The 27,988-nt window shown below is 52.0% G+C and overlaps 3 protein-coding genes across 6 annotated transcripts; 2 read left to right on the top strand and 1 right to left on the bottom strand.

Moving 5' to 3' along the window:
* Positions 1 to 18: 18 nt before the first annotated feature.
* Positions 19 to 18,189, top strand: MICALL1 (MICAL like 1). 3 transcript variants are annotated; one of them, NM_001397921.1, is made up of 16 exons: positions 19 to 224; positions 5,444 to 5,492; positions 6,202 to 6,343; positions 7,488 to 7,591; positions 8,368 to 8,504; positions 10,331 to 10,899; positions 11,399 to 11,462; positions 12,548 to 12,930; positions 13,061 to 13,539; positions 14,047 to 14,181; positions 14,517 to 14,643; positions 14,815 to 14,905; positions 15,255 to 15,328; positions 15,671 to 15,785; positions 16,070 to 16,116; positions 16,405 to 18,189. In NM_001397921.1, the coding sequence occupies exons 1-16, from the start codon at positions 79 to 81 to the stop codon at positions 16,524 to 16,526; spliced, it is 2,784 nt and encodes a 927-aa protein (NP_001384850.1). In that variant the 5' UTR covers positions 19 to 78; the 3' UTR covers positions 16,527 to 18,189. The 3 variants fall into 3 exon arrangements, with proteins under 3 accessions (NP_001384850.1, XP_040552611.1, XP_046794953.1); XM_046938997.1 differs by lacking the exon at positions 19 to 224 and adding an exon at positions 2,766 to 2,953; XM_040696677.2 differs by lacking the exons at positions 15,671 to 15,785; positions 16,070 to 16,116; positions 16,405 to 18,189 and adding an exon at positions 15,484 to 15,651.
* Positions 18,190 to 18,805: 616 nt separating this feature from the next.
* Positions 18,806 to 22,540, bottom strand: C22orf23 (C22orf23 homolog). 2 transcript variants are annotated; one of them, XM_416268.8, is made up of 6 exons: positions 22,380 to 22,540; positions 22,148 to 22,210; positions 21,061 to 21,246; positions 20,480 to 20,614; positions 19,507 to 19,607; positions 18,806 to 19,198 (listed from the first exon to the last, which is right to left on the bottom strand). In XM_416268.8, the coding sequence occupies exons 1-6, from the start codon at positions 22,456 to 22,458 to the stop codon at positions 19,094 to 19,096; spliced, it is 669 nt and encodes a 222-aa protein (XP_416268.4). In that variant the 5' UTR covers positions 22,459 to 22,540; the 3' UTR covers positions 18,806 to 19,093. The 2 variants fall into 2 exon arrangements, with proteins under 2 accessions (XP_416268.4, XP_040512075.1); XM_040656141.2 differs by having other exon boundaries at positions 22,390 to 22,540.
* A 60-nt stretch (positions 22,541 to 22,600) lies between these two features.
* POLR2F (RNA polymerase II subunit F) lies at positions 22,601 to 26,171 on the top strand. The gene is made up of 5 exons (NM_204734.2): positions 22,601 to 22,638; positions 22,735 to 22,804; positions 22,885 to 23,015; positions 24,608 to 24,679; positions 25,982 to 26,171. Exons 1-5 carry the CDS (start codon positions 22,619 to 22,621, stop codon positions 26,070 to 26,072), a joined length of 384 nt encoding a protein of 127 aa, NP_990065.1. The 5' UTR covers positions 22,601 to 22,618; the 3' UTR covers positions 26,073 to 26,171.
* Positions 26,172 to 27,988: the final 1,817 nt, after the last annotated feature.

The raw sequence follows: 27,988 nt of genomic DNA, 5'->3' as shown, positions 1-27,988 counted from the left end.
CTCCCTCCCTCCGCCGCCGCCCCTCCCGTGGGCCCGCAGCGGCAGGGCAGCCGGGCGGCAGGCGGAGCGGCCGCCCCCATGTCGGGCCCGCGGGGCGCCCTGCAAGCCTGGTGCCGGCGGCAGTGCGAGGGCTACCGCGGCGTGGAGATCCGCGACCTCAGCTCCTCCTTCCGCGACGGCCTGGCCTTCTGCGCCATCCTCCACCGGCACCGGCCCGACCTCCTGTGAGTAGGGCGGCGGGGCAGGCCGCGAAGCACCGGCCTCGCGTGGGCACCGGAGCCGGGAGGCGGCGGGGCAGGAGGGCGGGCAGCCGCCGAGGGGCGGCCGGGCCCTTTGCGGACGCCTCGGTCCGCTCCGAGCTGACCCTGCGAGGGAGGTCCCCTCGGTCTGGGGTTGCTCAGCCGGTGACAGCTGTCGCGGAGGCTGTGCAGCCCGGCTGGGCTGTATCAGCAGCGGGGTGGCCAGCGTGGAGAGGGAGGGGGTTGTCCTCCTCTGCTCTGCCCCACCTGGAGTGTTGTGTCCAGGCCTGAGCCCCCCGGTATAGGAAGGATGGGGAGGTGTTAGGGTGGGTCCAGGGGAGGACATGAAGATGCTCAGTGGTCTGGAGCACCTCTCCTATATAAAGGCAGGCTGAGGGAGCTGGGCTTGTTCAGCTTGGAGAAGAGAAGGCTGTGGGGAGACCTCATTGCAGCCTTCTGATGTTTAAAGGGAGATTATAAACAGGAGGAAAATCAACTTTTTACACAGGTAGATAGTGGTAAGGAGGAGTGGTTTTAAACTACAGGAGGGGATGTTTAGATGAAATATCAGGGGGAAGTTTTTCACCGAGAGGGCGGTGAGGCGCTGGCACAGCTGCCCAAAGAAGCTGTGGGTGCCCCATCCCTGGAGGTGTTCAAGGCCAGGTTGGATGGGACCCTATACAGCCTGATCTAGTGCTTGATCTAGTGGTTGGCAGCCCTGCCTGTGTCAGGACGTTTGGAGCTAGGTGATCTTTAAGGTCCCTTTCAACCTGAGCTATTCTATGAGATTGGCATCCCTATCCCAGAGACCAGCCTGCTCCTCCCTGTGCCAAAGGCAGCCATCCTGAAACACGCTGGGTCCCAGGCCAGGCAGCTTCATGAGGCAGCAAACAGTTGCTTTCAGACTGTTTGCTGCCTGTGCCGCAGTGAAAGCTGGAGGTGGCAAATGCAAGCAGGGTAGTGGAGCCCTGGTGGGCTCCCCCAGCAAGCGGCTTGTAATTTGGTTACTTCTGTCCATTCGCCTTCCTTTTTGGAGTGGCTGTGAGAGGAGAGGGAGCAGGAATTTAACCAGGCAGCTTGGTGGTTGCTCCAGGGCACGGTGTCATGCTGGAGAAATGGCTGAGCTGCTAGAAGGAATCTGCCCTGACCTGCCACACCATAACCCTGCGTGCCACAGCACTGCTGGGAATCCACCTCAAATCCTCGGTAGCCCTTGCAGCACAGGTTGGCTTCACCCTGCCTTTCCACGTCCCTGGCATGCACGTGTGCACGTACACCTCACCTGTCAGCAAAGCTTTCCAGGGTGTTGCATCCGCTGTCACGTTCTGCTCCTGGACTGGTTCTTTCTCAGCTGAGGCTGCCCAAATTGGCCAAATCCTCTTTTCTGAGCCGGCCCTGGGGTGGCCTTTTTGTCACAACAGCAACGACAGTGACAAAGTCAGCCTGTAGCAGGCGGTGATGCCCCTTGTGGAGCTGCGGTGCCCGTGTTCTTTGAAGCAGAAGCTGCACCAGGTAGGCTAGAAACCAGACTGCTGTCTGACATGTTTCAGGTGGCCGCCACGAAGCTGTCAGTGTGGTGTTCAGGCACCACTAAGAGCCACGTGGTTCTGTGGTTTTGCATGGTTTGGGGTATTTAGGGTGCCGTTTCCCTCTATAACTTGGAAGGAAGAGGCAAATCAAGGAGCTCAGTGCCAGCAGCTCCTGTGTTTCTGATTAGTTTTTAGTGAGTGGCACAGCAGCTAAGAACTGAAAAGCAGAGGCTCAGCAAAAGCTCACAATGAAGGCCACTAAAACCACCTGATTGTTTCCTGTTAGCCATATTTACCATCCCATTAAGCAGCAGCCGCTGTTCTTAAGTTGTCAGTGGGCTTAAATTGGCTCCTGGCAGATGTCCTAACTAAATGCTTCACAGTTCTGCACGAGCTGCATTGTAAAGGCAAAGCCCTTGTAAAGGCCTTACAAGGACATGGCATGTTGTGGAAGGATTTTCACGGTGTGGTCAGGGGCGGCATCATTTCATCCAGTTCTAGCTTCTTCAGCCTGCCCTGATTTGGAAGTGGGAGGACGGGATCAGAGGCAGAAAATCTCCTGGTGGCAGAGTAAAAGCAACAGCCCTCATTTCCTTCTAAAGTGCTTTCAGACAGCTGGGTGGGATGGGACCTACTAACACGTTTCTGACCTCGCACAGTCCTTCTTTGAGAGGGGGCTCTCCTGGCCCTCGCAAAACCGTGTTATTCCTGTAAGGCCGAAGCTGAGGCCCAGCAGCATTCGGCTGCAACCCCCCTTTCCTGATGACTTCCCACTCAGCTCCAGATCCGGAAGCGTGAGCACATCCTCTCCTGTACCTGTGTGATGCTGCTGCCTTGGCAGCCGGTCCCTTAGGGCTTGCTTTTGGTGCCTGTTTGTCTGTCCTGGTTGCCTCCTGTTGGGCAGAGGCTGTCTGAACGCTGGGAGTGACGCCCTGAGGAAGAGAAAGGAGAGGTCGTACAAATGAGTGAAGCTTGATTCTAATGCCTCTCTCTCCCTGTCTGTGAACCGGGAGCAGCAGAGGCACTCCTTTGCCAAACCTGCTCCCTCAGACACAACCCAGGAAACATAGATTCAGTCTGCTCTAACCGTAGTCTTGGAGTGAGACACTCAATCTCTTCTTTTCCCCGGTCAGCTAAGCTGGAAGTGTCCATTCCAACCTGAGAGTGAACTGCAGGGATTAACAGGTTTGTTTACTTAGCGCTCCAGCAATCTAAGGCATGAAATTAATCTTTGCGAGGCATTCGCTGCGGCATAGTGAAGCAAAAAGCATCTTGAGGGAGCCAGAAGAACGAGAGAGCATGGCATACAGCTTGTGAGTACTGAGGGAGAGATGGAGGCTTGAGGGAAATAGGAGAGCCACGCGTTGGGAACACGGCTGTGCGCCCCAACGGCTGCGGGTTTGGTTACGGGCAGCGTCACAGATCCCGTTTGTTCCCTCCTGGGTACCTCCTGCGTTTCCCTGACAAGATCTGGAAAGCTGAAGGCCTCGTTATGCGCTGTGGCCGTTTGAGTGCTTGTGATTTACTTTTGAGGAATCCAGGAATTGGCTTTGGTTTTAGCTGAGCAGTGCACCCTTCCCCCTTCTCTGGGTCTGCTGGGCTGGCTGGCAGCCGCCCTAAACCCCGGCGTGCTTAATGGCTCTGCAAGTATCTCATTAGGCAAGGGCTTGAGATGTTATTTGCATGGAAATATTCTTCCAGCATATGCTGCGATGTTTGCTGATAGTTGTCCAACTGGGATGGCCAGAGTCCCTCCTGCTCTTCCATCTGACGCCTCGGACTGGGTTTGGTGGGACAGGAGCTTGATCAGGGCAAGGAAATGATGTGAGCTGGAAGAGGCAGCAAAGGGGAACCGAGTGAGCCATGATCCCCAGGGCCTCCCACTGATGGGATTCAGTATCTCCAGTAAAAGCCGAAAGCTTTCAGTCCTGCATTAGTGGAAAAAGCATGTTGTATTCCCTTGCTGCTTAGCCCCTGCCCCGTTGCCTCTGGGACTTTACGTCCCCTCCATTACCATCTATGTTCCCAGGCAGACTTGCTTTTCTAAGATGGCTTTGGTGTGCTGGGCTGTCGGTCAAAATCACCAGCCCAACCCAGCCCAGCCCAGGCCACCAAGGAGCCTTTGAGCTGCACCACTCCCATATCCTGAAAGCAACAGCATTCAGCATGAGGGTCAGTAGTGATCTGAGGGCTGGCGATGTATGACTTTGCTGCCATCACTTCTGCATTCCCAAGCTGGTATTTTCTTAAAAATAATGATAATAATAATAAAAATAGCAAGGTTAAAGGAGTTCTCTAGGCAGAAAAGGCTTGGAAAAAAACATCTCCCAGTGGAAACTGGTTATAAATACAAAAAAGCCACCGCTATTGACAGTAGGGTGAGGGCTGCAGCTGAAAGCTTTCCTCACCAGCACGTAGAGACGGGAAAGCTTGCGGTATTTTGAATAGCTTCTGACTGTATTTGCATGTGCTTTCGGGAAGGTGCTTCGGTGCTTAACGCTGAGATGGAGGTCCAGCCTGTCTCTGCCTTCCTGCCTCACTCGCTCTGTGCTGCAGTTGCATTTATCTCGGAGGAAGCAGCACCAGCAGCCTCTTGCTTTTGAACGGAGGAAGTGTAATTCGATGGTGTTGCAGGCAGCTGGGAAAATCTTTCTGAGCTCATCGCAGACTTCCTCTGCAGCCCTGGGAAAAGCGCAGCTCTGAGAAGGGGCCGCCGTGCCGTGCAGCAACCACGGCTGCGGGGCCGGTCGTAGCGCCTGGGTGGGTCTGATGGGCATCAGAGGGAAAGGCGGTGAAATCCCAGCGGGGATGGAGGGCGAGAGGTCCCGGAGTGGCTCTCAGCGGGCACACGGCCGGGGCTTCGCCGTCTCACCCAATTTCTGCATGGGCAGTGGGATGGGAGCCCTCACCCCTCTGAGCTGAACTGTGCAGTCCCTCAGTGGGAGCGCTGTGCCTTCCTGGGTCTGTCTCAGGCTTTGGCACCTTTCTCTGGACCGCTGGGTTTGTTTCACCTGACCTTGAGCCTCCGTGGGCCATCTCGTCCCTGTGAATCCCATGCCGCGCTGCTGCATAAGGTTGTCGTGCAGCAAAGCTAAGCTGTTTGACAGGAAGGGGCTATATTCAGTGTAGCACGGTGCTGTTTTCACGCGATACCCACGCAAATGTGCAGAAGGCATAAATAACTCCTTCCTGTATTTCTTCCCCTCTACAGAAAGCCCGCAGACCATTTTATCCTTCCCTGCCCTGCTACAGCCTGGCTCGTCTGGCAAGGGCGGCTGCTTTATCCCTGGGGTCGGGCTGATTTGATCTCCTGAAGGGATCCGAGGGGATGGGTGAAATGCTACAATGGGAACTGTTCGGGTTCCTCTCCGCGCTCCCGTATTTCTGCCACCTGTAACCATAAGGGCAGTACTGAGAGTTGGAACGGCATTTCAGTTTCCCGGCCGCCAACCATGTGGGACTTGCTTTCTTTTTTTAATCGCAGTTTCCCTTTGCTTTCTTTGTCCCTTTGAAATCCAAAATCTTCTTTACCGAGGTTTTGTTTATGGAGGCTCTTACGTGTTGAGTTGTTGTAATGCCTGAGGAAGGTTTTCTGTCCCAAGAGCCTTTCTGCAGTGGCACTGGGGCACTATTCCTCTGTGTCTCCTCTCACTTATTTGTGCTTTCTCATTTCAGAGACTTTGATTCTCTCTCCAAGGATAATGTCTACGAAAATAACCGCTTGGTAAGTCCCTGTTACGCCACACACAGAAGGAAGAAGGAACACGAGAATGACCATATGGAGGTCATGTAGCATGGGAGAACTTAGGGACAGTGGTAAGGGGATGAGGAACATCCATTTGTAAGCCACAGGCAGGAGCTTCTTTGGAAATGTCTGAAACGTCAGCATCCAGCCTGTACAGAAGAGAAGGTGAGACAGTTATCTGGTAGTAACCAAGCTGACATCACAAGGGAAGATTAAAATGATGCAACTCATTTCTTCCTTTGTTCCTTCCTTTCAAATGGCCATGTATGTAATTGCAGAAGTTATGTGCTTCTTGTCACAGGGTCACTGTCCTTGGCCCTTCCCATTGCTGGCTAGCGCTCTGCCAGGCTCTTCCTTGAGGACACTGGTAAAAAAAACACTTCTTTTCCAGGGCTGAGTGCCCCTCCCTGTCCCAGAGCAGTAGCTGAATGGTGGGACCACTTGGGTGGGAACTGCAGGGACACGGACAGCTGAAATGACTTCAAGGAAAGGGCAGCTGCAGCAATTTCTTCCTTTGCTTCTAATGCCTTCTTTCCAGTCAAGCGGCATGTCCGGGAGCCTCTGTCTATCCGGGATGCCATAGGCTTACTGCTTTGTTTTGCCCGAGGCCCTCCAACTTCATTTGTAGGTTATTTATCAGAGAGCATCACTTTTCTCTCCTTAACACCTCTTTCTCTCATTCCTGCAGGCCTTTGAATTGGCGGAGCGAGAGCTGGGCATTCCAGCTCTGCTGGATCCCAATGACATGGTGTCCATGAAAGTCCCAGACTGCCTCAGCATCATGACTTATGTGTCTCAGTATTACAACCATTTCAACAACCCCGACCAAGGTGAGCTCCTTTTCCTTGTCACCAGCTTCCAGTTTGACCCTGTGTGACTCTATGGAGGAAAACAAGAGGCCCCATGTGCTGACAGCAGTCTTGTGCAATCCCTCCATTCAGTAAATATGTCAGATCTTCCTGTTCTTAGCCCAGAGCTTGCTTTCCTGTTCATGGGGTGCACTGCATCTGTAAACTAGGTTTTATTGAAGAGGGGCTGACACCTGGGAGGGAATCCTGCATGGGGGTTTTGGAATTCAGCATCTGTGGGGTCCTGCAGCCACTTTGAGAGGTGGATGTTGGAAGGCTTGTGGGAATGGAGGTAGTGAACCTGCATCCCCTCCTTCCTGTGGGAAATAGGAGCCACATGTGTTCTGTGGGGAAGGGGAGAGGGGCAGATAGTACTTGCCTTTTTTGGATCTTGCTGCTGAGGAGAGCCTGGCACAGGGAGTGGGGTAGGGCGAAGTTTCACAATGAGTAGGCAGTGATTTAACAGGTCATGCTGCAGGAAAAGAAACGCCTTGTTTCTCCTCCCTCCATGCTGCATTCCTGCCACTTGGGCTGGGTCGCCCCTGGAGGGCATCAGACCCCTTTGTGATCTGCTTTAATTCACTAAAATGGGAGATAGGCAAGCTGCCTACCACAGCTACTTTTAATCACGTTGGTAAGCTTAGAGTGAAGCGCAGAGGGAGGGGAACCAGGGTGGAGCATCTTAAATCAGCTCATCTGTCCTTGCAACTGCAACCTAAGCTGAGTTCTACTCTGAGACAGCTCTTCCAGGGCATCCCTCCAGGGTGGATACCAGCACTCCAGGTCTCCTCTACTTTCTACAGCACCGTCAGCCACAACATCAGATACATCTCTTCCACATGCGTGGATGTGAGCCTTCTCAAGGGATACTGGCCTCCCAGCCAGGGACTGCCTTTGGGAACTGTTTTAAGTGCCAGCCTTGACAGGCAGGGGATCCTTCACGGACCTTTTCCCTGACTCATTATTATACTGTGTTTGTCTCTACCCCCTGAAATAGGCGCTGAAGTGTCAGGAGAGGCAAGTCCTGTGTCACAAGGCTGATTTTCCTCCCCTCCCCTTCCCCCACAAGTGTGGCATGAGTCACCACCCTCAGCAGTGCCTGATCCTTCTTGCCTTCTGTCCCCAGCCCGAGTCCCTCCGCCTATGAAGCGCCCAGCTGCTGCTGCCTCACCACCTCTGCTGGCCCACAAGAAGCCTGTGGCTGTGGTTGAGAGTTCCTCAGCACCACAGGTACCTGATTTCTTGCTTTGTTGTTAGCGTGAGGCAGTGGTCCTCCCTGCACAGTGAGTGAGGAGAAGGGAGAGAGCCTGTTATGCTGTGATAGATATGTGCAGGGGGTTAGCTATGTGTTTTGGGGTGGGAGGGATGTTTGAGATGGATATGCGCAGAGGTAGCTGTGTGTTTTGGGATATGTAGGGATTTGGCACCTTGAGGGACTCTGCTGAGAGAGTGCTTCCTCTCTAGAGATCTGTGGACTGGAATTTGTCTGTGGCAGGCAAGAGGTCGATGGGGAATGAGGAACGGGGTTTGAGCACCAGTGCACTGACACCTTCCTTCCTATGGAATGATAGTGCTGTAGATGAGGAAGGAGCAAGAATGTGGGATTAGGTGAGCAGAAAATATGTTTTCTGCTTTCTTGGCCCTTTATTTCATGGTTTGGCAGGAATTTGGGGTGGCATATTTTTACTAAAGCGCGAGGGGATCCTCCTTGCAGTTCCCTGCTGCCTGGGATTTTGATGAGTCCCTGCACAGCCCTTCAGCTCTGCCTTTAGGCAGGGGCAAGGCACCTCTTGGAGAGAACTGGGATGCTTCCTTCTAATCTGGGAAGAGGCAGCCTGCCTGTGCCTGGACTTGGGTTGTGTGTGTTGCTGGACCCTGAGGTCAGCCCCTGGGCTATGCCATGCTCAGCAATGGGCATTGCAGGGGCAGCAGCCGCTGCGAAGGAGTCACAGACTGGGGAGCAGCTCGTGGCCCCCACACTGAGCTCCCCACGTGTCCCATCTCAGGACGATGCCCCCGTGGAGCCGGTGGAGCCGTCTCAGCGCACCACGCTCAGCAGTACCTGCGCAGCCTGCCAGCAGCACGTCCACCTGGTCCAGCGCTACCTGGCCGAGGGCAAGCTCTACCACCGCCAGTGCTTCAGGTACGTAGTGGCCAGGCTCGGTGAGGTGGCTCTCCTCGGCAAGCTGGAGGACTTTTGCACGCTGGACTCTATCTTTGTGTGTCCTTCGGTGATGGGGAGCCTTGGGCAGTTCAGCAACGGTGCCCAAAATAGTGCTGAAGAGGGTGCGTTGGCCTGGTTGCCCTCCCAGATGTCTGACTTAGCCCCTTGTTTACAGCCCTGTGCTGCCCGCTTCCCCTTCTCCCTGCCTCCCCTGCTCTTTCCCACTAGGCTGACCAGGAATCCCGGCCCTTTGTGCTTCTCTCACCCCCCTAAATCAGGATGTTTTGCCTCTTTAGTACCTCCCTACCAAGTAACACCTCCACGACAATGAGGTCCAAGTCAGGACATCAGCCCTGCAAATCTCCTTCTATGTTCCACAGCCTCAACTGGATATACAGGCTCCTCCAGTGCCTGGGGTGGTGCTGAGCTCTCGAGGGAGCACACAGGGAGCTGCAAACCGTTGCCAAACAAGGGATCAGACGTCAGCAGCTCTGTGGTTACTCCCTGGGTGCAGGTCCTTACCTGCAGCACCTGTGAAGTCATTTCACTTCGCTTTCCCTGCTGTGGTGATGGGGGGGATGAGCTCTCTCCTGTGGGTCACAGGGCACGAGCCTGTAAGTGGGCAGTTGGCATCTGAGAATGGAAAAGTTGAGAATGGAAAGGTGCAACGTCTGTCTTGGTGCAGCTCATGGCCCTTCAGACTGAACAGTGAGGTCCCTGTAATTTTATCCCAAGCACTTTTTCTCCCTATGCTTTCTTTGCCTTTTTTACTTTTCTTGGCTGATTCACGGGCGCTGTTTGCAACACATTCTGTGGGTTGGCCGAGATAGAACCAAAACAAACCCCTTTCTCCCCTTGTTCGAACCTGCTACCTCTTCACTTCATCATACCCCTTCTCCTCGCTCCCATGTCCTTGTGTTTCTGCTCTGCATTTCAAAGGAAATAGCATTCAAGTGGTCACCCAGAGCAGAATTCCTCACCCAAATTATCTGATGGCAGCGTAGAGCAGCCAGCTGCTGTGAGCAGCAAGCATTCAGACAAGAAGAAACAAGCTTGGTTTTCATGGAAGTGCTTGCTCAGCCCCCTGCCTTTGGCTCTTTTTCGTGTCTGTGATCCTCCTCCCTTCCCAGGTGGGAAAGGGCTGAGCTGGTTGGCAGTGCCATGTATTACGATTACACCTGTAGGGCTTCATTAGGGAGGATTCAAAGGCTCAGTGGGGAAAGAGTGGGTGATCCAAGAAGATGTGGCAGACAGTGAAGGATAGGGAAACTGTTAGCCCAGTTTCGACGGGCAAAGCAGAGTGAGTGTAAGAATAGCCACTCTGCGTCATTTCCAGCCACATACCTTCACCCTTACAATGGTCAGCACATACAAGGGTGAGCATCAGACCGTTCTTGTCACGTGTATTGCTTCCCTTCACTACTCTTCCGGCTTCCAGCTTAGAGATTTCCTGAGTCAAAAGTGATGCCATTTTATTTAATACTCGTATTTGTTTTCTGATGTTGTTGTTTTTCCTCACAAACGGTTGGCAGTTCTTTGTCCTCTCAGAGCTGGAGGAGGAGCCCAAATGTGTGCAGTATTTGAGCTGTGAGCTCAGTATGGGTTCATACGCTGATATGATGATTTTTTCTCTTCCTCTCCTTTCCTGCATGACTTCCCCAAGGTTGTACAGAGATGGAGACGAACCCCACAGCCCTGCAAAGATCTCTTGAGTGCCAGCCCAGACTTTCTTCTCAGTCCCATTTTCTTCCAGGAGGGCAGGATTGCATCCCCCATCTCACGGGGCTCTTTCTTCTTGTTGGCAGGTGTAAGGAGTGCTGCAGCACCCTGCTTCCAGGGTCGTACAAACCCGGCTCAGAGGCAGGGACTTTTGTCTGCACGCAGCATCGTGGCAAATTGGTCATGAGTGGGAAGATGGACAGGAGGCCCAGCCTGGACCAACAGTCACCAGAGCTAAGAACTGAAGCTGGGGCCAGCAGCGTGGGTGAGGACACACTCCCCGCAGGAGCAGAGGTGGGGAAGGACAACGGCAGTGTTGAGGAGACCGTGGCAGAGACCCAGATGCCTGCAGAGGTGCCAATCAGCCCAGAGGAGAAGGACGGCACACCAAGCAGAGCAGAGACAGCCATACCCCATGCGGAAAGCGGGGCACCCATCTCCCAAATCCCCCCCAGGCCTCCTCTTCCCAGCAAGCCCTTGGTGCCCAGCCAGGACAAAGCCAGCTCGTTGGATGGACAGCACAGACACACTCGGCCCACCCCAGCCCCAAGGAGATCGACAGATGCCCTCTCCCCACCAGCCTCACACCCTGTGCCCCGGCCCAGGTCCACCATCCAGGGCGAGGCCAGCGACAGCGGGCCTGGTATGGTGAACGGTGAGAGAACTCAGTGTTTACTGTTCACATCCACAGCAGTCAGCAGCAGCTTGGATGAGTTTCGTTTCTTCCCTGCAGCCTGGTGCCCTTCTGCTCCAATTAAGACTTGTGCTCAGACACTGAGCCTTCATCTGCCCCTCTCCCCATAGCAGAGAGAGCAGAGCTAAGATTCACTCCACCCTGCCCCATTGGATTTCCTTAGAGCTTTCCAGAGGGCACTGTCAGCCTGGAGTGAAGGTGGCAGTGGTGGAGCAGAGCGCAGGAGTGGGGACACATGAGTTCTCCAGCTGCAGCTCCAGGATGGGGTGGGAAGAAAAAGGCAAGGGTGGTATTTGGGAGAGACTAATTGCAATGACGATGGAAAAAAGGCCACGAGGTTTTTAGAGAGTGGGAGGACACAGCCTCCTGCAGATAAGAGATAAGAGGTGCTTTGTGTTGATTTAACCTCTTTCTATATGTCCTTTTGGTGTTGTGACAGTCTGACCCTGTGTCTTTCTAGGCAGGGTACCTGAACCCAGTCCCCCTGTCCCAAAACCCCGAGGGAGACCCTGCTCCTCTGATCGGTACGTCCTTCTGTTCACAGATCACCTGGAAACCCCCATAGTGAGGTGGGGCTGTGGGGAGGGCTCAGCTGTGGTCTCCTCACCCACCTCCATCACCATCTGCTCGTGGGAGGATGTAGCTCATGCTCAGGTCCCCTCCCTGGCTGCTGCCAGCCTAGCACAGTCAGGCTGAAAGCACTTGTCTCTATCTCTAGGGTCTCTGTCCTTTAGAGTTTGTAAAGAGTTTGGGGGCTTCAGGAAGGCAGAAGGGTATTTCTGTGGTTCCTTCTGAAATGGTCCTGCTTGTGCATACTGAGAAGGTGACACTTGTCTGCCTTCTGGACGGTTTGTCCAGGAAAAGATCCAGTGCAAGTACATAAGGGGTGCTTGGTTGAGGTCAGTAGCTTTTGCACCTACAGTGCTCTTACTCAGGAGCATGCAGGCACTGATGTTCATTCATTCTTGTCTGCTGTTGGGACTGAGGTTTCACACATGCACTGCATTCACAGTGGCCTAAGAGCAGGTGCATGTGGCAAATGATGGTCACTTTCCCAGTGAGCAGTGATTTGCTGAGCTGTGGGATGTGCCACCGAAAGGAGCAGCAATGCTTCTGGCTGCAGCAGTTAGCAGAGAGGGGTCTGTCCCTTGGACACATGGACTACAAGGTGACCAAGACCACTCTGAAATGTAGAAAATTAACCTGCAGAAGGCAGATCTCAGCTCCTGCTTCCTCCACAGTACGGAAAGCAGAGTTGGGTGAAGGAACTGTGTTGCCTTACTGCGTAAAACTTAGCCTTTATCTTACTGCTGCTTAGCAGATGGAGACTGTAATACTCAGAAACTGAGGTGCTCCACCCCGTGGATGAGTCAAGCAGGCCGTGTCCCTCAGGACCTTAGGTTTGCTCCAAGCTCATTGCAGAGAAGGAGCCGCTTTGTTTCTGGGGAAGCCTAGAGCCACTCCAGATGAGAAAGCTGCTTATAGTGTGGGAGACATCCTGCTCCCTCCATCTGTTCCTCCGTGGGCTATGTCCCTGTGCTGTGCCTCACCCTTCTTGCCTGTCTCTGCTCTCTGCCACCTCTTGCTATCTTTTTTTATGTTCTTCCAGTGCTGGAGCTGCTGCAAGAGCCAAGGACCCACCGTGGATGGCCTTAGTGCAAGCAGAGCCCAAGAAGAAGCCTGCTCCTCCTCCCCCAGGGAGCAGCCATGAGACCCCAAGCAGGACTTTAGAGGAGGAGGATGGGGAGGAGGTGGGGAAAGCCAGGAGTGAGGAAAACAGGTCTGATGCCACAGAGCCCAAATCATACAATCCCTTTGAGGAAGAGGATGATGAGGAAGAGGAGAGCACTGCTCCCCAAAAGAGCACACCTGAACAGGAGCAGAGTGAGACTGCTGCCAAGCCTCTGCACCCCTGGTACGGCATCACTCCCACTAGCAGCCCCAAGGTGAAGAAGCGGCCAGCTCCACGAGCCCCCAATGCTTCCCCACTAGGTGAGCTCTCCCCCCAGCCCCTTATTCCTCCTTCTCACTAGTTCCCTTTGCGTGTACCCCTGCCACTAGTATATAGCCCCATTCTCTTCTGGTTGCCTTGCTTTTCCTGAGCTCTCCTTTTGCTTTGCAGCCCAACACCCAGTTTCCAGGCTGTCACACTCTGAGCCATCATCTTCCACCCCATCTCCAGCCCTCAGCCTTGAGAGCATCAACTCTGAGAGTTCAGCCAAGGTGCTGGGTGACACCGACGAGGCCTCTGTGCCCAAAAGCTCCTCTGAGCCTACTGTCCACACGCCAACGGCCACCAAGACCTCTCACACTGACACTCCGCTCACCAGCATCTCCTCCAGCGAAAGCCCTGCTGCCCCAGCCAGCCTCTCCACCAACTCCTCCTTCTCCTCCTCCAGTGAACTGGCCAGCTTCAGCGGGGAGGTGCAAAACAGCACCCCACATGCCAGCAGGAGCGTCTCTGCTGGCAGCTTAAAGACCAGCCCCAGCCGGCTGCCCCCCAAGCCTCCTGCTGGGACTAGCCCTACACCCATCCTCTTGGCGTCAGAAGGAGGTACCGGGAGCCCCAAGCCCTCCTCCTCACCAAAGCCACAGCTGAAGGTGAGGTGGTGACCTTCCTCCCATCAAGATCGTGGCCCTTTTCTTCCCTCTCTGTCATTCAGTCAGAGTGGGGATTTAGTTCAGGCTTTCCCCATATGCAGGTTCTGTATGTGGCCTCCTGGAAGCAAAGCTCAGGCATGTGTTAACAGTTAAGTAGTGGCTCTGCTCCTACTCTGCCTGTCCTGCCTGCTAGAGAGGAGGCAGGATGTCATGTGGTTAGAGCAAATGGGAATGGAATCGTCAAAGAAGATACTTGTTAGTATCTTACTAATGTGTTTGTCAGTAAGTGAGTAATGCTTGTTACAGGGAAGCTGGGGACCTGATGCCAGATGTGAGGACAGCCATTTATCAACCCTTGGCTAGACTGCTAGAGGAGATCAATGCCGTGTTCCTCCTCTGGGAAGGTGTGGTGTAGGACAGACTCTAGGGCTGCCTCTCTGCTTGGTCTCAGCTGTTGCTCCCTTTCCTGGCTCCTCATGTGTATCTCACTTTGTCTCCCTGCTCCAGTCCTCCTGCAAAGAGAACCCCTTCAACCGAAAGCCATCGCCTGTTGCCTCCCCCTCTGCAAAGAAACCTCCCAAAGGCTCCAAACCAGCACGGCCTCCTGCACCAGGTCACGGCTTCCCGCTCATTAAGCGCAAGGTAAAAGAGCCCTTGGAAGCAAAGAAGGGCAAAAGCCAGCTCTGTATTATGCCTCCAGGATCATAGGTGTGTTTGCTAAGCCCTGGATTATCTCCTCAGCATGCAGCTAGCATGCTGATTTATGTGTGGTTAGGGAGGATGATGTCTAGGCTAGATCCCACTGATGATAGCACCCTCGCCTCCCTTTGTTTCCAAGGTGGGCTGGGGATTTCAGATCCTATGTTAGGTGAAGTGTCCTTTGTTCCCTAACATCCATTAATGAAGACCAACCTTAGGGTTGCCATTGGAAACTGGAGGTTGGTGGGAATAGAAGTCTCTGCTGTGTGGTTTGGCAGGTACAGACAGATCAGTACATCCCCGAGGAAGACATCTATGGAGAGATGGATGCCATCGAGCACCAGCTGGACCAGCTAGAGCACCGCGGGGTGATTCTGGAGGAGAAACTTCGCAGCTCTGAGAATGGTGTGTGGGCTGTGCTGTCTGTGGGTGTGGGGCAGGATGGACCCTCGGGCTGCTCTGTGTCCATGCTGATGGTGGAGATGGAAGAGCACAAGGGGCAGGTTGGCTCTAGCTGAGTGATGACGGCATTCTGCAGTGCTGGGGATGGCTCTGAGTTGTCCTTTTGTTTGGCAGACAGCCCTGAGGACAGCCTGCTGGTGGACTGGTTCAAACTCATCCATGAGAAGCACATGCTGGTGCGCCACGAGTCAGAGCTCATCTACATGTAAGTGTGCATGGCTTGGGGCATTAATGCTGCTCTGGGAAGCCCTGTCTCAGTGCTACTAAAACTGTGCTTCCAGTGCTTGCCTGGAGAAGTGAGGGGAAGTGGGCAAGCAGACAAGTGTGTCCAAACATATTAGCACTGACCCATTTCAAGTCACCAGAGCATCTCCTCCAGAAAGTCCTTGAGCAGCCAGGGTTTGTTCTAGGTGACAGCCCCCTGCCCTTTTGTCTGTACAGTGTAAGACCAGCATCTTGGCCAGTTCTTTCCCAGGTCACCTTGTATCTTGGGATGTTATTTTGCCTCTCTAGAGCCTTGCAGTGGTTTCCAGCAGTGCCTCCTTCTCTTGCAGCTTCAAACAGCAGAATCTGGAGCAGCGGCAGGCAGATGTGGAATATGAGTTGCGTTGCCTCCTCAACAAGCCAGGTAGAGCATCACTCAGGCTGTAGCTACCCATGTTTTTCCCTTGAGTTTCATCTCCCTTCTGTCTCAATGGGTCTCAGAAGAAGAGAGGCAGATATTAGGAGATAAGAGCACTGGAACTGTTGTCCTGTCTCATTGCTTGCGCTACCCTTGTGCAGGTATATGCTCTTCTTATCGCCATGGAGAAGCCTGAGATGCCACGTACTGGGCTCTCTCTCCACAGCATCATTGCTTCAGCTGGCCCTACAGCAAGTTGGGGTAGAAGGAGGTCATGGTAGGGGATCTCTATCCCAAGCTCCTTCAGCCATTTAATTGCCTGTTCTTCTTTGGGGTTTGTTTGAGTAGAGAAGGACTGGACTGAGGAGGACCGAGTGAGGGAGAAGGTACTGATGCAGGAGCTGGTGACCATCATCGAGCAGAGGAATGCCATTGTGAACTGCCTGGATGAGGACCGGCAGAGGTGAGGAGTGAGGTGTGCTGGGACAGAGGAGTGGGATCTGTCTGACTCAGCACCACATGGGTGGCTCATGGGAGCATCCCAAGGTATCCCTATTTCTGAAGTCTTTCCTAGGCTTCCTGGTTCTTTTCTCCTTGAATGGCTTGTGTGGGAATGACAGGGCAGTAATGCTCCAGAGATGGATCTACACTTCCATGGCTTTTAAGCAGGAGGTTCTCTAACCTTAAACAATACAGCAGCTGTTTCCAGGGTTCGATTGCTGACCTGTTTCCCTCTGTTTCTTTCAGGGAAGAGGAGGAGGATAAAATGTTGGAAGCCATGATTAAAAGGAAAGGTAAGAAACAGAATTTTGGAGCTTTGGTTTCACTGCTGACCTCTGCAAGGGGCAGCATAAGCCATTTGTGAAGTTGTGTGCAGAAGGAGAGTGACGTTATTCTGTGTATACTCTGGAGCCTTTGCTGTAGAAGCGTTAAAGTTTGGGGCACAGCTATGCTGTCTCACTCTGTTGTCACAGAAGGAAGTGTGCATGCAGAGGAGGGCTTTGATTCATTGTCCCTGTTGTCATCTGTGTGTTTACAAACCATCAGCATTATACAGTAACAACCCTCCTTTGCAACTCCAGAATTTCACAAGGAGGCTGAGACTGAAAGCAAGAAGAAAGGCAAATTCAAGCCCATGAAGGTGCTTAAGCTGTTGGGCAACAAGCATGACTCCAAGAGCAAGTCTCCCAAGGAGAAAAGCTAGAGCAGAACGCCAGCAATGGGAGGGATGTGCTGCCTGTCTGCCCTGGCCTCCCACGGCCGGCTGCCTACCAGGAGAGGACTGGCTCCCTCCACTCTCCTCGCCTTTCCCCTTCACTCCACGCCAGGCACTGGCATGGCTGCCCCAGGAAGACACCGGCCCTCTCTGCCCGCAGTGGTGAGTCCAACCACAGTGCTCCCCTTCCCGAGGCTGCAGAGGAGGCTGAGTTTTCCCTCTAAAGCCTCACTAACAAGGCAGGGAGAAAATGGATTCGCTTTTCAGAAGCGTTACCCTGTCACGTGTCCTTGTTACTGACTGAGAAGCAAGATGAGGAGTTTGGTGTTTGTGAGAATACTTGCACTAACTGTACCCCTCCCCTACTCCCGCTCTTACTGTGACAGCTCCGTGTGCCTCCAACCTCTCGCGCCTGGCTACCCCTCCCTGCCTGCCCACTCTTGTCCCTTTCCTGTCCCATTTTTAACTTCAGGAGAAAAGTCTGATATTAGAATCAGGATTCTTTAGGTTTTAAATAAATACAGTCCAGCATCACAAAGCTCCAAAGCCATAGCCAAAAAAAAAACAACAAACAACTGGTGCCCTATTTTGAGCTGTCCCCTCCCACTGAAGGCTTTTCCCCTTGAGCATTACAGGTCTGAGAGGACCCAAGGGGACAATGTACATCTGCTCGGATGTAGCCCGTGTTCCCTACTCAGGATATCCTACCCCCACTGCTGCTAAGCATCACTGCCTGCTGCCTTCAGGGGGAGGGAGGAACATTCCTTTTCTAGGCAAGGGCAGAAAAGCACAAGACTGACTTAGTGCCGGCAACGGGCAAGCCTGTGCCCCTGCTCACCAGTGCCACCCTTGAGCGGCTGGAGAGAGAGGCATGGTCACAACTGACCTTTCCCCAGCTTCGTCTGTATATACTTCAAAAGCGTGTGAAGAGGGTTTGGCTGGTTATTTTTTATGCCTCCTTTCCTACACGAATTGAAACTTGCCCTAAAACTTTTAAAACCCTTATTTTATTTGTTGTGTGTGTGTGTGTGTGTGTACGTTGGAGGAAGGAATGGGGGAACAGTATTCTTTCAACTTTCCCCTTTTCCTTCCATTTTTGTTTCCTGCCTTCTCCTCCGAGCTGAGGAGCTATTTATTGAGTTGTTTTGTCGGTCTGAATTAGACATTGACTTCCATGGGTGTTTGGTTGGTCAGCTGTTTGTCATGCCTTCCCATTAGCAAATTAGTCATGCCAACCCCGAACAAACTGCTGCACTCCCTTCCAAAAATACAGCAGGCTTTAGCCAAAACACTTTTAGAACAGTGCCTTGCAACATGGCTGGTGTAGCGTTCTGGAAAGAGATGTTTCCCAAACCCTGAGTGACCATGGGTGGGTGGCAGCACGCCGTGCCACTTGCCATAATACCCCAGCAGGCTGATAAGGAGCAGGGGTTGGGGAGGGGAGATCCTAAAGCACAGCTCTTCACCGAGGAGAAACAAATCTGTTCTAGAGCCTGCTGTTGTGTCACTGTTGCCAAAGGCTATCAGGATTACAGCAGCCTGTCACCCCTTGACTCCGTGCCTGGTCAGAACCTTGATTTGGAAATTATGCTGTACTAACTCTATGACTTCCATTCATCTGATCAGAAATAAATACTGGATTTGAAAAACAGTCACAGCTTAAGTTTCTTATTCCTGGGGACAGAACGTGCAGCCTGCTTATGGAGTGGCTGATGAGTATTGCAAAGAAGCAGATGACGGGATCTTAGTTTCTAAGTTTCATTTTGCTGGTCTTTATGTGGGAATAGAGGGGCATCATGCTTCAGCCTGGTGAGTCAACAGCCATTTCCAGGCGCTGTGGGAAGCTGATGGCTATTCAGCATACCAGGCTTTCAGGAACCAAAAAACCACAGCAAGCCTGCTGCAAAGATCAGCATGCTCTGGGCTGAAATCCCCTCTCCCCAACCCCCCACGCTTCAGCTGTGTTCCTGAGCGCCTGCCCAGTTTAGCTGCTGCTGAGAAGTCTGCTGATGCACGCAGTCATGCTGACCTGCAATAATGTTGGAGGTTCACATTTGCGCAAGGCCAGGCGGCTGCATCTTCCTCCTCACACGTGCCAACACAGCCATTCCCAGGCTCGTGTGGACTGGAGTGGATTGTAGATGTGGGTGGTGATGTGTTGGCGGTGTACTGCCACCAGAAACCTCTGCCTCTGCGTAGATGGAGAAGGAGTGTTTTCAGCTGTGCAGAGTGCTGTACTCTGAGGCACTGCAGACTCAGAAGGAGACTCTTCTTTGTCACGGTTTAATAGCTGCAACTGTGTTTTCATGTATTTAATGTTGTAGAGTGTGAAAGGATCCAGTACATGGGGAGGATTTTACAACAGCTTGCTTCTGTTACCAGCTGTGTACAAATCGTTCCTGCCTTCTGGCTTTAGGCAACAAGTCGTACTGCCCCCCTTCAGGGGGACCACTGGCAGATGGGCAAGGCACAGGCCAGGCCAGGCCTTGAGACATCAACACCCAGGGCCTGGGAGAAGAGTTGGGAACAGACTGCACTTGTGCTTTTCCCTTGGCCTAGTTGAAGAGACCAGATTTGTTTCCACTAGGAAAGTCTTTTGTCATGATCTCTTTCACTTCCTCACTTCTCTTCTTGTCAATGATCTCCATCTCCCGTATTTTCTGTGAAGCACAAAGGGGAAGGGCTGAGTGAGGAGAATGCCAGGAGTTGTTTGGGTTTTTTTTCTTTTGACAGCTCCAAAAACAAAGGTTCTCCTTCCCTGATGAAGTTACATGCAGACGTGGAAAGAAAGACGCTGAAAATCACATTACCCGATTCTTCAAATCCATGCCTGCCTTTTGCTGCAAAAGTAAACTCCCCCCTCCTCTTTCCTGCTCGGCTGTGAGAGGGAGACTGCTTTAAAGATTCTGACATGGGTGACGCCCTCAAGGCACTGTGTGGGATCAGTGCTGCCAAGAATCTTACGTACCTGTGAGATTTCAGTGGAGATAATTCTCTGATACTTCTTGCCCTGTCCTAAGGCTTCCATCTCTGCCAGGAACTCCCTCCTCTCCTGAACTTCATTCACCACTGACAGACAAGAGAAAACACTGTGGAAACAGGATCAGGCCGAAAGGCAAGAAAACACCTTTCCATCTGGCTGTGAGCCCTCAAGTCCTAGTTCTGCTGGGACAGTGGTCCCACAAGGGAGGAATGGTGTCTATTCTGATACCCACACATCTTGCCCAGGCCACCAGAATACTCAGACAGTCCCTTACACTTAGCGGGAAGCCCCTCTCCCCTGCACAGCTCCCTTCCACATCCTGCAGGAATGGTGCCTTCCTGCTTTTCTTTGTAACAGACAACTCTCTCTCTCTGTACAGGCAATTCTCTCATAATTTGACTGCTGTCAATCTGTGCTGCCCTGGTTAAGGAGGGGCTGGCTGAAGTGCTCACACGCACAGAAGATTCGAGTACAGAGACATATAGGGCAGAGTTGTGCCATCCCAGAATACCGTGCAAGCCAAACTACACCACTGCTAAAATTCTGCTTTGCGTTTTAGCTCTCCTACCGTAACTGCACTGATCTTGGAGTCAAAGTAAACAGGGGCCAAACCACAGTCAGTCTGGTTACACTGAGTTACGCTGAAAGGATCCAAAGCACACGGGCTTTCTGCCCAGGCTACCCCTGCAATTCACTAGATACTGCTCTGCCAGAAGTTGGTCTTGTGTGGGCAATCCAGACAGCTTGCATCTGCCAGCAAAGCGCTGCAGTACAATTTCTGCAAGCAAGGCCAGATCACAGCATCGCAGCAGTAAGTCCTTCCTCCTGGAGCCTGGCATCTGTGCCCTTTCACCGGGGCCTTCATATCTGAGGCCACACAGCCTGTCATCCCAACCCTTGGAGGGCGCAGCTGCCCAGGCCACCCCTGTGCCTTCCTCCAGATCACACAAACACGTACGTTCTTCAAAGCGGTCAAGCTCAGGTGTCTCCTCTTCCTTTGTTTGAACCAGTATCTGCTTCACTCGGTGCTCCACCACATCCTTCCCAGTTGCTAAGATATTTTGGAGCCTCTGCTTCTCCCTTTCCAAATCTCCTGTGAATGCCATGGATAAAAATGAATTGTTAGCAGCGTGTCTCCCAAGGAAGGAGCTGCCTGCCCTGCTTCACTGCTAACGATGGCAGAAGAAGCATGATGTAAGTGATGGTGCAGCCCCAGGTGTGCTACACGTGGTAAAGGGCAAACCAATCTGACCTCTAAAGTTTCACCCATGTTTACAAGCTAGAAAATTACACAGTGCTCTCTTCTTCCACAGGGTTGTGCGAGTTCCTGTCACCTATTGTCCGCCTAGTCAGCAGGCAGAACTCTGTGAGCATTTGCAGCAGGCGCTCCCTCAGAGATCCCTTTTTTAAGCATATCTGAAGACAGAAAGCGTGAAGAATAATTAAGAATCCTCCCTAAGGGTGCTGAGGGGTTAGACATAAGGGAAAGAGAAGAACTGGGCAGCACAATTTATTTAGCTGTTACGTTTGCTTACTTACGCCTTGCCTGTGGCCTGAATTTCTCTCGGGTGTAGGCATCTCCTGCCCGGCAGACCTCAGCAGGCCGAAGATGGGGTTTAGCTGACAGCTTGCTTGGCTGACAGTGTGGTGGAGAGGAAGCAGGAGGTGTGGGCACTCGTTCCTGGCTGGAGGTTGGGTGGCACTGGAGGGGCAGAGAATCTCCCCCTGGAGAACAAACCCAACATACTGATGTCAGACACAGAGGAGTCTGGGCAAGTGGCCCCAACCTACCACCAGCAGAAGATCATAAAATCACAGGATGATTTAAGTTGGACGGGACCTTAAAGCCCACGCAATTCCATCCCCCTGCCATTGGTAGGGCTTCCATCCACCAGGTCAAGCTGCCCAGGACCGTCCAACTTGGCCTTGAGCACCTCCAGAGATGGGGTACCCACAGCTTCTCTGGGCAGCCTGTGCCAGCACCTCACTGTGCTCTTGAGTGAAGAATTTCTTCCCAATACCTAACCTAAATTTCCCCTCTTTTAGTTTAAAGCCACTTCCACTTGTCTCATCACCATTATACAGTGTAAAAAGTTTGTCTCCATCCTTCTTGTAAGCTTCCCTCAAGTATTGGAAGGCTGCAATGAGGTCTCCCCAGAGACTTCCCTTCTGCATGCCAGACAAGCTCAGCTCCCCAGGCCTGTCTTCACAGGTGTTCCAGCCCTCTGAGAATCCTCATGGCCCTCTTCTGGACTCATCCCAACAGCTCCATATCCTTTTGGTGTCAGGCGCCCCAGGTCTGGACACAGTACTCTAGATGGAGCCTCATGAGGGCAAAGCAGAAGGCGACAGTCACCTCCCTTCACCCTGCTGCCACCCTTCTTTTGATGCAGCCCAAGATGCAGGTGACCTTCCAGGCTGTGGATCCTGGTTCCACAGAAACCTCTCACCATTGCATCACGTCCCTTGGGCAGATCCTTGGGGACATCTCAGTGAGTATCGACACAAAACACGGAGAGGACGTGTCCCCCCAACCAAGCAGAAGGTGAATGCCATCACTCAGTGCGAGCAGCAGAAGCCATTCACCACAGTGCTGGGGAAGGAGTGCCAGGTGGGTACCACTCACGCCTCAGGCAGTCCATCAGGCATCGCTTCTGGAAACTCGTCAGCTTCGACTCCTCAATCAGGGCTAAAAAACAGCAGCTACGTGTCACCACACAGCCCACTGGGCTCCCCCCGCCCCGCAGCTCCCAGGACAGAAGGCAACCCGGGGGAAAATGCACTTATCTGACTGCTCCACAGGGCCCAAGCAGCCTTCCCCGCGTCCCCGGGGCCTTCCCTCCCGCAAAACCTGTTACCTCTCAGCACCTCCCGGGTCTCGGGGCTGTACTGGGCTCTGCATCTTCCCGCTGATCTCCTTCCTGTCGACAAGGCCATGGTTGGTGGCGACCGTGGGAGAAAGAAATGGGAGAGCGGGGCAGGCAGAGCTGCGTCCCGTCTCCGTGGCAACGGCGCCGCCGGGCTACTTCCGGAAACGTTACGTCACGGCTGGCGACCGGAAGTGGGTCGTACTTCCGCCGGGGAGAAAGGAAGCAAGATGTCGGACAACGAGGACAAGTGAGAGCGGGGCTGGGGCGGTCCGGGGGCTGGGATCAAGGCTCAGGGCCTGGGCCTCGGCGCATCGTGCGATGTGTGCTTGCCTCTCTCCCGCAGCTTTGATGGGGATGACTTCGACGATGTGGAGGAAGACGAGGGGCTGGATGATCTGGAGAACGTGGAGGAGGTGGGTGCCCTGCAGGGCCCGGCTGGCTGGCCTGCTGTTGGGCTTGCAGTCGATCTATAACGATGCTGTGCTTTTCCCAGGAGGGACAGGAGAATGTGGAGATCCTCCCCTCTGGAGAGCGACAGGCAGCGAACCAGAAACGTATCACCACCCCCTACATGACCAAGTACGAACGAGCCAGAGTTCTGGGCACGCGTGCCCTCCAGATAGCGTGAGTATTCTTATCTGTATCCTTGCACATCCCTACTGTAGGACCGCGTTCTTCTAATGTCTCACCCTGTTAAAGCTCCTTCCTTTCTTCCTAAAACCTCATGTGAACCTTTGCCTGGCAGTTGAGGTTGGGAATCACCGTCTCCATCAACAGTGAAAAGCAGTGCTGTGAGCTGTCAGTCACACATGAATTCTGAATCTCACTCTAGCTGATGCTGTGGGTTTTGTGCCTGTAAGTGAGATTATTGGGCTGTGCTGAAATTGGTCTGAAAGGAATTTTCTGAGTACCATCTTAGCTACATCCACCCTGAAAATTATGCTGATCTGATTACTGCCGATGAGCTTTTAAACGATCTTTGCTTAATCGTCACTTTGCTGAGCTATTCTTTGCCCAGTTATCACTCCAGGAAGGAATTCTGTGCGTGTTCTTTCAACTGGTGGCAGGCCAGAAGAATGGAAGAGATGGGGTGGGCCAGTGCCAGACCTGTAATCCAGAACACTGATGCCTGGTCTGTTTCACCTCCATATTCTGCCTCTGGTGTTGACTCTAAGCCAGTAGCAGCCCCCCAGTGGCCTTACCCACACATAAAGTGAACTTCTGTTGCTTCTGCTGCCACCTGAGAGAGATAGTTGTCAACTGAGCTTGCTCTACTGTTATAGCCCTAACCAAAATGCATTTTTTTTTCCCTTAAAGATAGACTGCATCATAAATCTAGCCCTTCAGTTTCCTTTGAAGGAAGCCTTGAAGATGCAAGCAAGTCAGATGCCCATTTTATAGTGTTTCAACTCACTTTATTATTTTTAATTTTAGATCTACTCTTACTCTTCATGTTTAAGTACAGCACAGGGAGACTAAACAGGTGTGGATCTGACCAGCACTCAAGTCCCAGCTGACTAGCAGACGATGAGGGGTGGATTAGCAGACGATGAGGGGTGGATTGAAGGATATGGAGGTACTGGAGCAGGTCCAGAGAAGGGCAAGGAGGCTAGTGAAGGGCTTGGAAAATCAGCCCTATGAGGAGAAGCTGAGGGAGCTGGGGCTGTTTAGTGTGGGGAAGAGGAGGCTGAGGGGAAACCTTATTACTCTGTTCCAGTACCTGAAAGGTGTTTACAGTGAGAGCGGGGTAGGTCTCTTCTCACTGGTGACAGGTGACAAGACGAGGGGAAATGGCCTCAAGTTGCACCAAGGCAAGTTTAGGTTGGACATTAGGAAACACTTCTTTACAGAAGGGGTGGTTAAGCACTGGAATAGGCTCCCCAGGGAGATGGTTGGGTCACCATCCCTGGACGTGTTTAAGAGCCGTTTGGATGTGGTGCTCAGAGATACGATTTAGTGGAGGGTTGTTAGAGTTAGGGTACTATGGTTAGGCTGTGGTTGGACTTGATGATCTTTGAGGTCCTTTCCAACCTGAGTAATTCAATGATTCTATGATTAAGAACATTCAAATGAAAACTCAATCTGTAGCCACTTGGGGAAAACCTTCTTCCCAGAGTGGATAAGAGTGCAGTATGCAGTCATACACTTAGCTGTCCCTTCGGTCTTTCTGTGCATTCTTTTGTGTTCTCTCAAATGCTTGTTGATGTTTGTCCCAGGATGTGTGCACCTGTTATGGTGGAGCTGGAAGGAGAGACAGACCCCTTGCTGATTGCCATGAAAGAACTCAAGTAAGTCCCAACCTTTGGCAGTGTATGTATTGCTTTCTGTAAAGCAAGCAATCCTGTGCTTATCTCAGCACTTAGCAACTTATTCCATGCAGTATATTCCAAGTCAACCTTCTTTTTCATCAACAACAGTGAGTACTGCAGTTTACTTCCACTTTCCCACCTTGGACCCTCTCCACAGCTGCTCGCTCCCATCCTAGGAGTTCTTGCAAACTGCTGATGATGAGCAGTGCTCTGAGCTCTTTTATATAAGAGTCATTTCTATGATGAGAACCCAAGATCCCCGTAAGGAATCAGCTTAATTCCCTGACAGGAATCAATTTGGAGCAGCCTTCTGAACAGATCTGTATTTAAATGAATTGCTGGCTTAAATAAACAAAATTAGGGTCAGTGTGGTGATGTGGAGACTGATAAGAATGTTGTTTCACTGCACCCTTTGATACTAGGCTTATTGTGCTAGCAGGAGATGCACCTCTTGCTTACAGAGAGGTTCATTTGAACCTCTTCTGGCAGTTTCTGGATCACTACTTAAAGGCCCACAGCAGAGTGCCCTGGTGGCCCACAGTTTGCCAGTATGGTCAGCAGATTACTATGTTGCAGGCAGGTTTCCCCTAAAGTAACTGAATTCCTTTACTTCCTAAGTCCCTGTTCTTGAATTGATTTGCCCCTCTGCTCAGTGCATTGCAGTTGCTCTTGCAGGCTTTATATCTATTACAGCTCCCATTGTCGTTGCCAAAACCTCCGTGGGTTGTGCTCCAGTCAGATCTCCAAGTTCAGCCTAAATTGCTTCAGGTCACCATCTGAGTGTGTGCTCTAGAAAGCAGTCAGCGTGTGACACAAAATAAAATGGCATCCTGTGCCATGCCAGAATTAAATTGTAATTCTTGGCATGAGGAAGCTGTTTTTTGGAAAAACAGCAGCCCTGAATGTGATCATTAAAGGTGCTGTATTACTTTTCAGGTCTGATACGGTTGTAAACCTGATCCTCTGGTTAGATTCTAGGCCATCTAATTATGTTTTGCTCTTAAATCTGCTTCCACTAAGTCAAATTGTGTTCAGTGCTTTCTTGCTTTCTAATTGGAGCTGCTGTTAGCAGGTGCTGTGTTCCTGTAGGTCTTTGATTGTTTGGAGACTTGAGATGCTCAGTGCTTTGCACCTACGAGGGAGAATTTTGTTGACACTTTTCAAATCACCAGCACTACATAGGTCTACCATGAGCTTACTGAAGTCAGCAATGCCATTGCCCGCTGCAGTTGCATAGTGAAGGCTTTGGCATTTCTATTCACCTCTCTCTCCTCCCTCCAGAGCACGCAAGATTCCTATCATCATCCGTCGTTACCTGCCTGATGGGAGTTATGAGGACTGGGGTGTGGATGAGCTAATTATCACAGACTGATCGGCCTCTGGCTGTTGCTTTTGATTCTTTCCTTCTCCAGCAGATGTTTCTATTTTTGTTTATATTTGTATAAATAAATTATAAATTCTTTCTCCTGTACTCCAGCTTGGTTGTTACCGTTTCATTCTGTGTCACTCTGCCTGGGCCCTATTTATTAATATTAGGGAGTTGAGCGCTATGCTTTCATTACAGCTTTTTTTCCAACTGAGCAACCTGTAAGTTTTATCTAGGGTAAAGAGTACAGTAACTGCCTCCACCACAGCTCCTCCCTGGTTATAGGACCAGCAGCCAGTTAAAAGGCTGTTGTACAGAACTGATCTTGCAGGTACTATGGCTTCAGAGAGATTCCAGCCCGTCTTAAAACAGGAGTGCTGAGACACCTCCATTGCTTCCCCCTAGACAGTTGGGCCTTTGTGCCCTGAGCAGGTTGCTGTGGAAACCCCCAATTTCCTCTCTGGCCAGAGCTGGCTGTGGGTCTTCTCAGGAGTATCGTAGAGCAGCTCTCATCAAATCACCTATTGTTTCCCTGCTCCTGCTGCTTATCAGTGATGGGGATCCCCTTTCAGTGGCACTGCCCCAGCCGGAAGCACAGTCGCCAGTCACAGTCCTACAAGCTCAGCAGTTGTAGGTTAAATTGCCACTCTTGCCACTCATGCTGCTGTTCTCTGATGTGCAGTGGAGCTGATGGCCCTTGGTGCGTGGGTGCTCTCAAGGCATCTCACTGGTATGAACACCAGAAGCTCTTACGGTGGCACAGCAATAGTTAAATTCTAGAGTCCCTTTCTGTAATCTGTAGTGTGATGACAGATGGGTGATTTGTCCCATTAAAATCCCTTCGTTCTCACTTCTGATGTGCAAGGAAAAGAAAAATGCAGCCCCTTGCTGAAATCAAAAAGTTAGGTGGATGCATTATAATCTGGGAGGGTTTCCAGCCAGCTACTGCTTGGTTTTCATGTCTTAATCATCTCTGCTCCTAGGCTCTTGCCCTGAGCTCTGGAGCAGAACACTCTCTCTCTGTAGCAGGTGATCTTATTAAAAAGTGCACCTGTTGTTTCTGCTTTATGTTGTTTTTCTCTTTGCAGAGCTACAGGGAGGATTTTTCCACCTAGTTTGTGCTTATGTTTGAAGCTTGCATTCTTTGTGCTGTATGTGTGGATCCATATCCCAACGGGAGTTTGTGTGCACCTGCCTGGGAACTCAGCTCATATAACCAGCCATGTATGTCATCCTTTTACAGCTCCCTGTAAGAACACCCTTCCATCCACCCTTCCTTTGTTGGTCTGTGCAGGGATGCAGTGTGCACAGGAGGGGGAAGCAAGAATGCAGGAGTTGAATGGGTCCCTGGGCAAAAAGCTCAGAGGGGATATGGAGATGCCTGCAGGTGTGGGAAGGGGGTTGACCCCAAGGAACACAAGTGCTTCCTGATCCAGGCCATCCTTACCAAGAAAAGGTTAATTTGCAGCACTGTGGCCTTCAGCCTTCTCCCCCCGCCCTCTGTGGAATCCTTTAATCACGTTGGTGTGGTGAAATTTCAGCCCTGAAATGGTGCCTTTGTGCAATCGTTTTGGCGTCCGCCATGGAGCGCGGGGGTCGTTTTCTTGTCCTTTTTTTTTTTCCTCCTTTTTTTTTAAATGGCTTCTTTGTTCCCTGCCCGCCTCCCCTCCCCAGCTTTGCATCTGTATCAGATACGATTAAAGGGATAGGGAAGGATGCTGGGCCAGCTCCTGCTAGGCTGCGAGAGGATTGCTTAACCCCTCTGTTACCAGTGGTGTTCTACTTGTGGGGGCACTCTTGGATGAGAGGAGGCGTCCCCTTCCACTGGAGAATGGTTGATATGGAGCCCACTTGCTTTCTTTGTTTGAAGAACTGGAGAAGGGTACGTGTGTATGGTTAAGTACTTTCTTCTACCAGTCTTC

This window comes from Gallus gallus, chromosome 1 (assembly GCF_016699485.2).
Source record: "Gallus gallus isolate bGalGal1 chromosome 1, bGalGal1.mat.broiler.GRCg7b, whole genome shotgun sequence".
Classification (NCBI taxonomy): domain Eukaryota; kingdom Metazoa; phylum Chordata; class Aves; order Galliformes; family Phasianidae; genus Gallus; species Gallus gallus.
The sequence above is the reverse complement of the archived record's forward strand: the minus strand, read 5'-3'. Positions and strand labels throughout refer to the sequence as shown.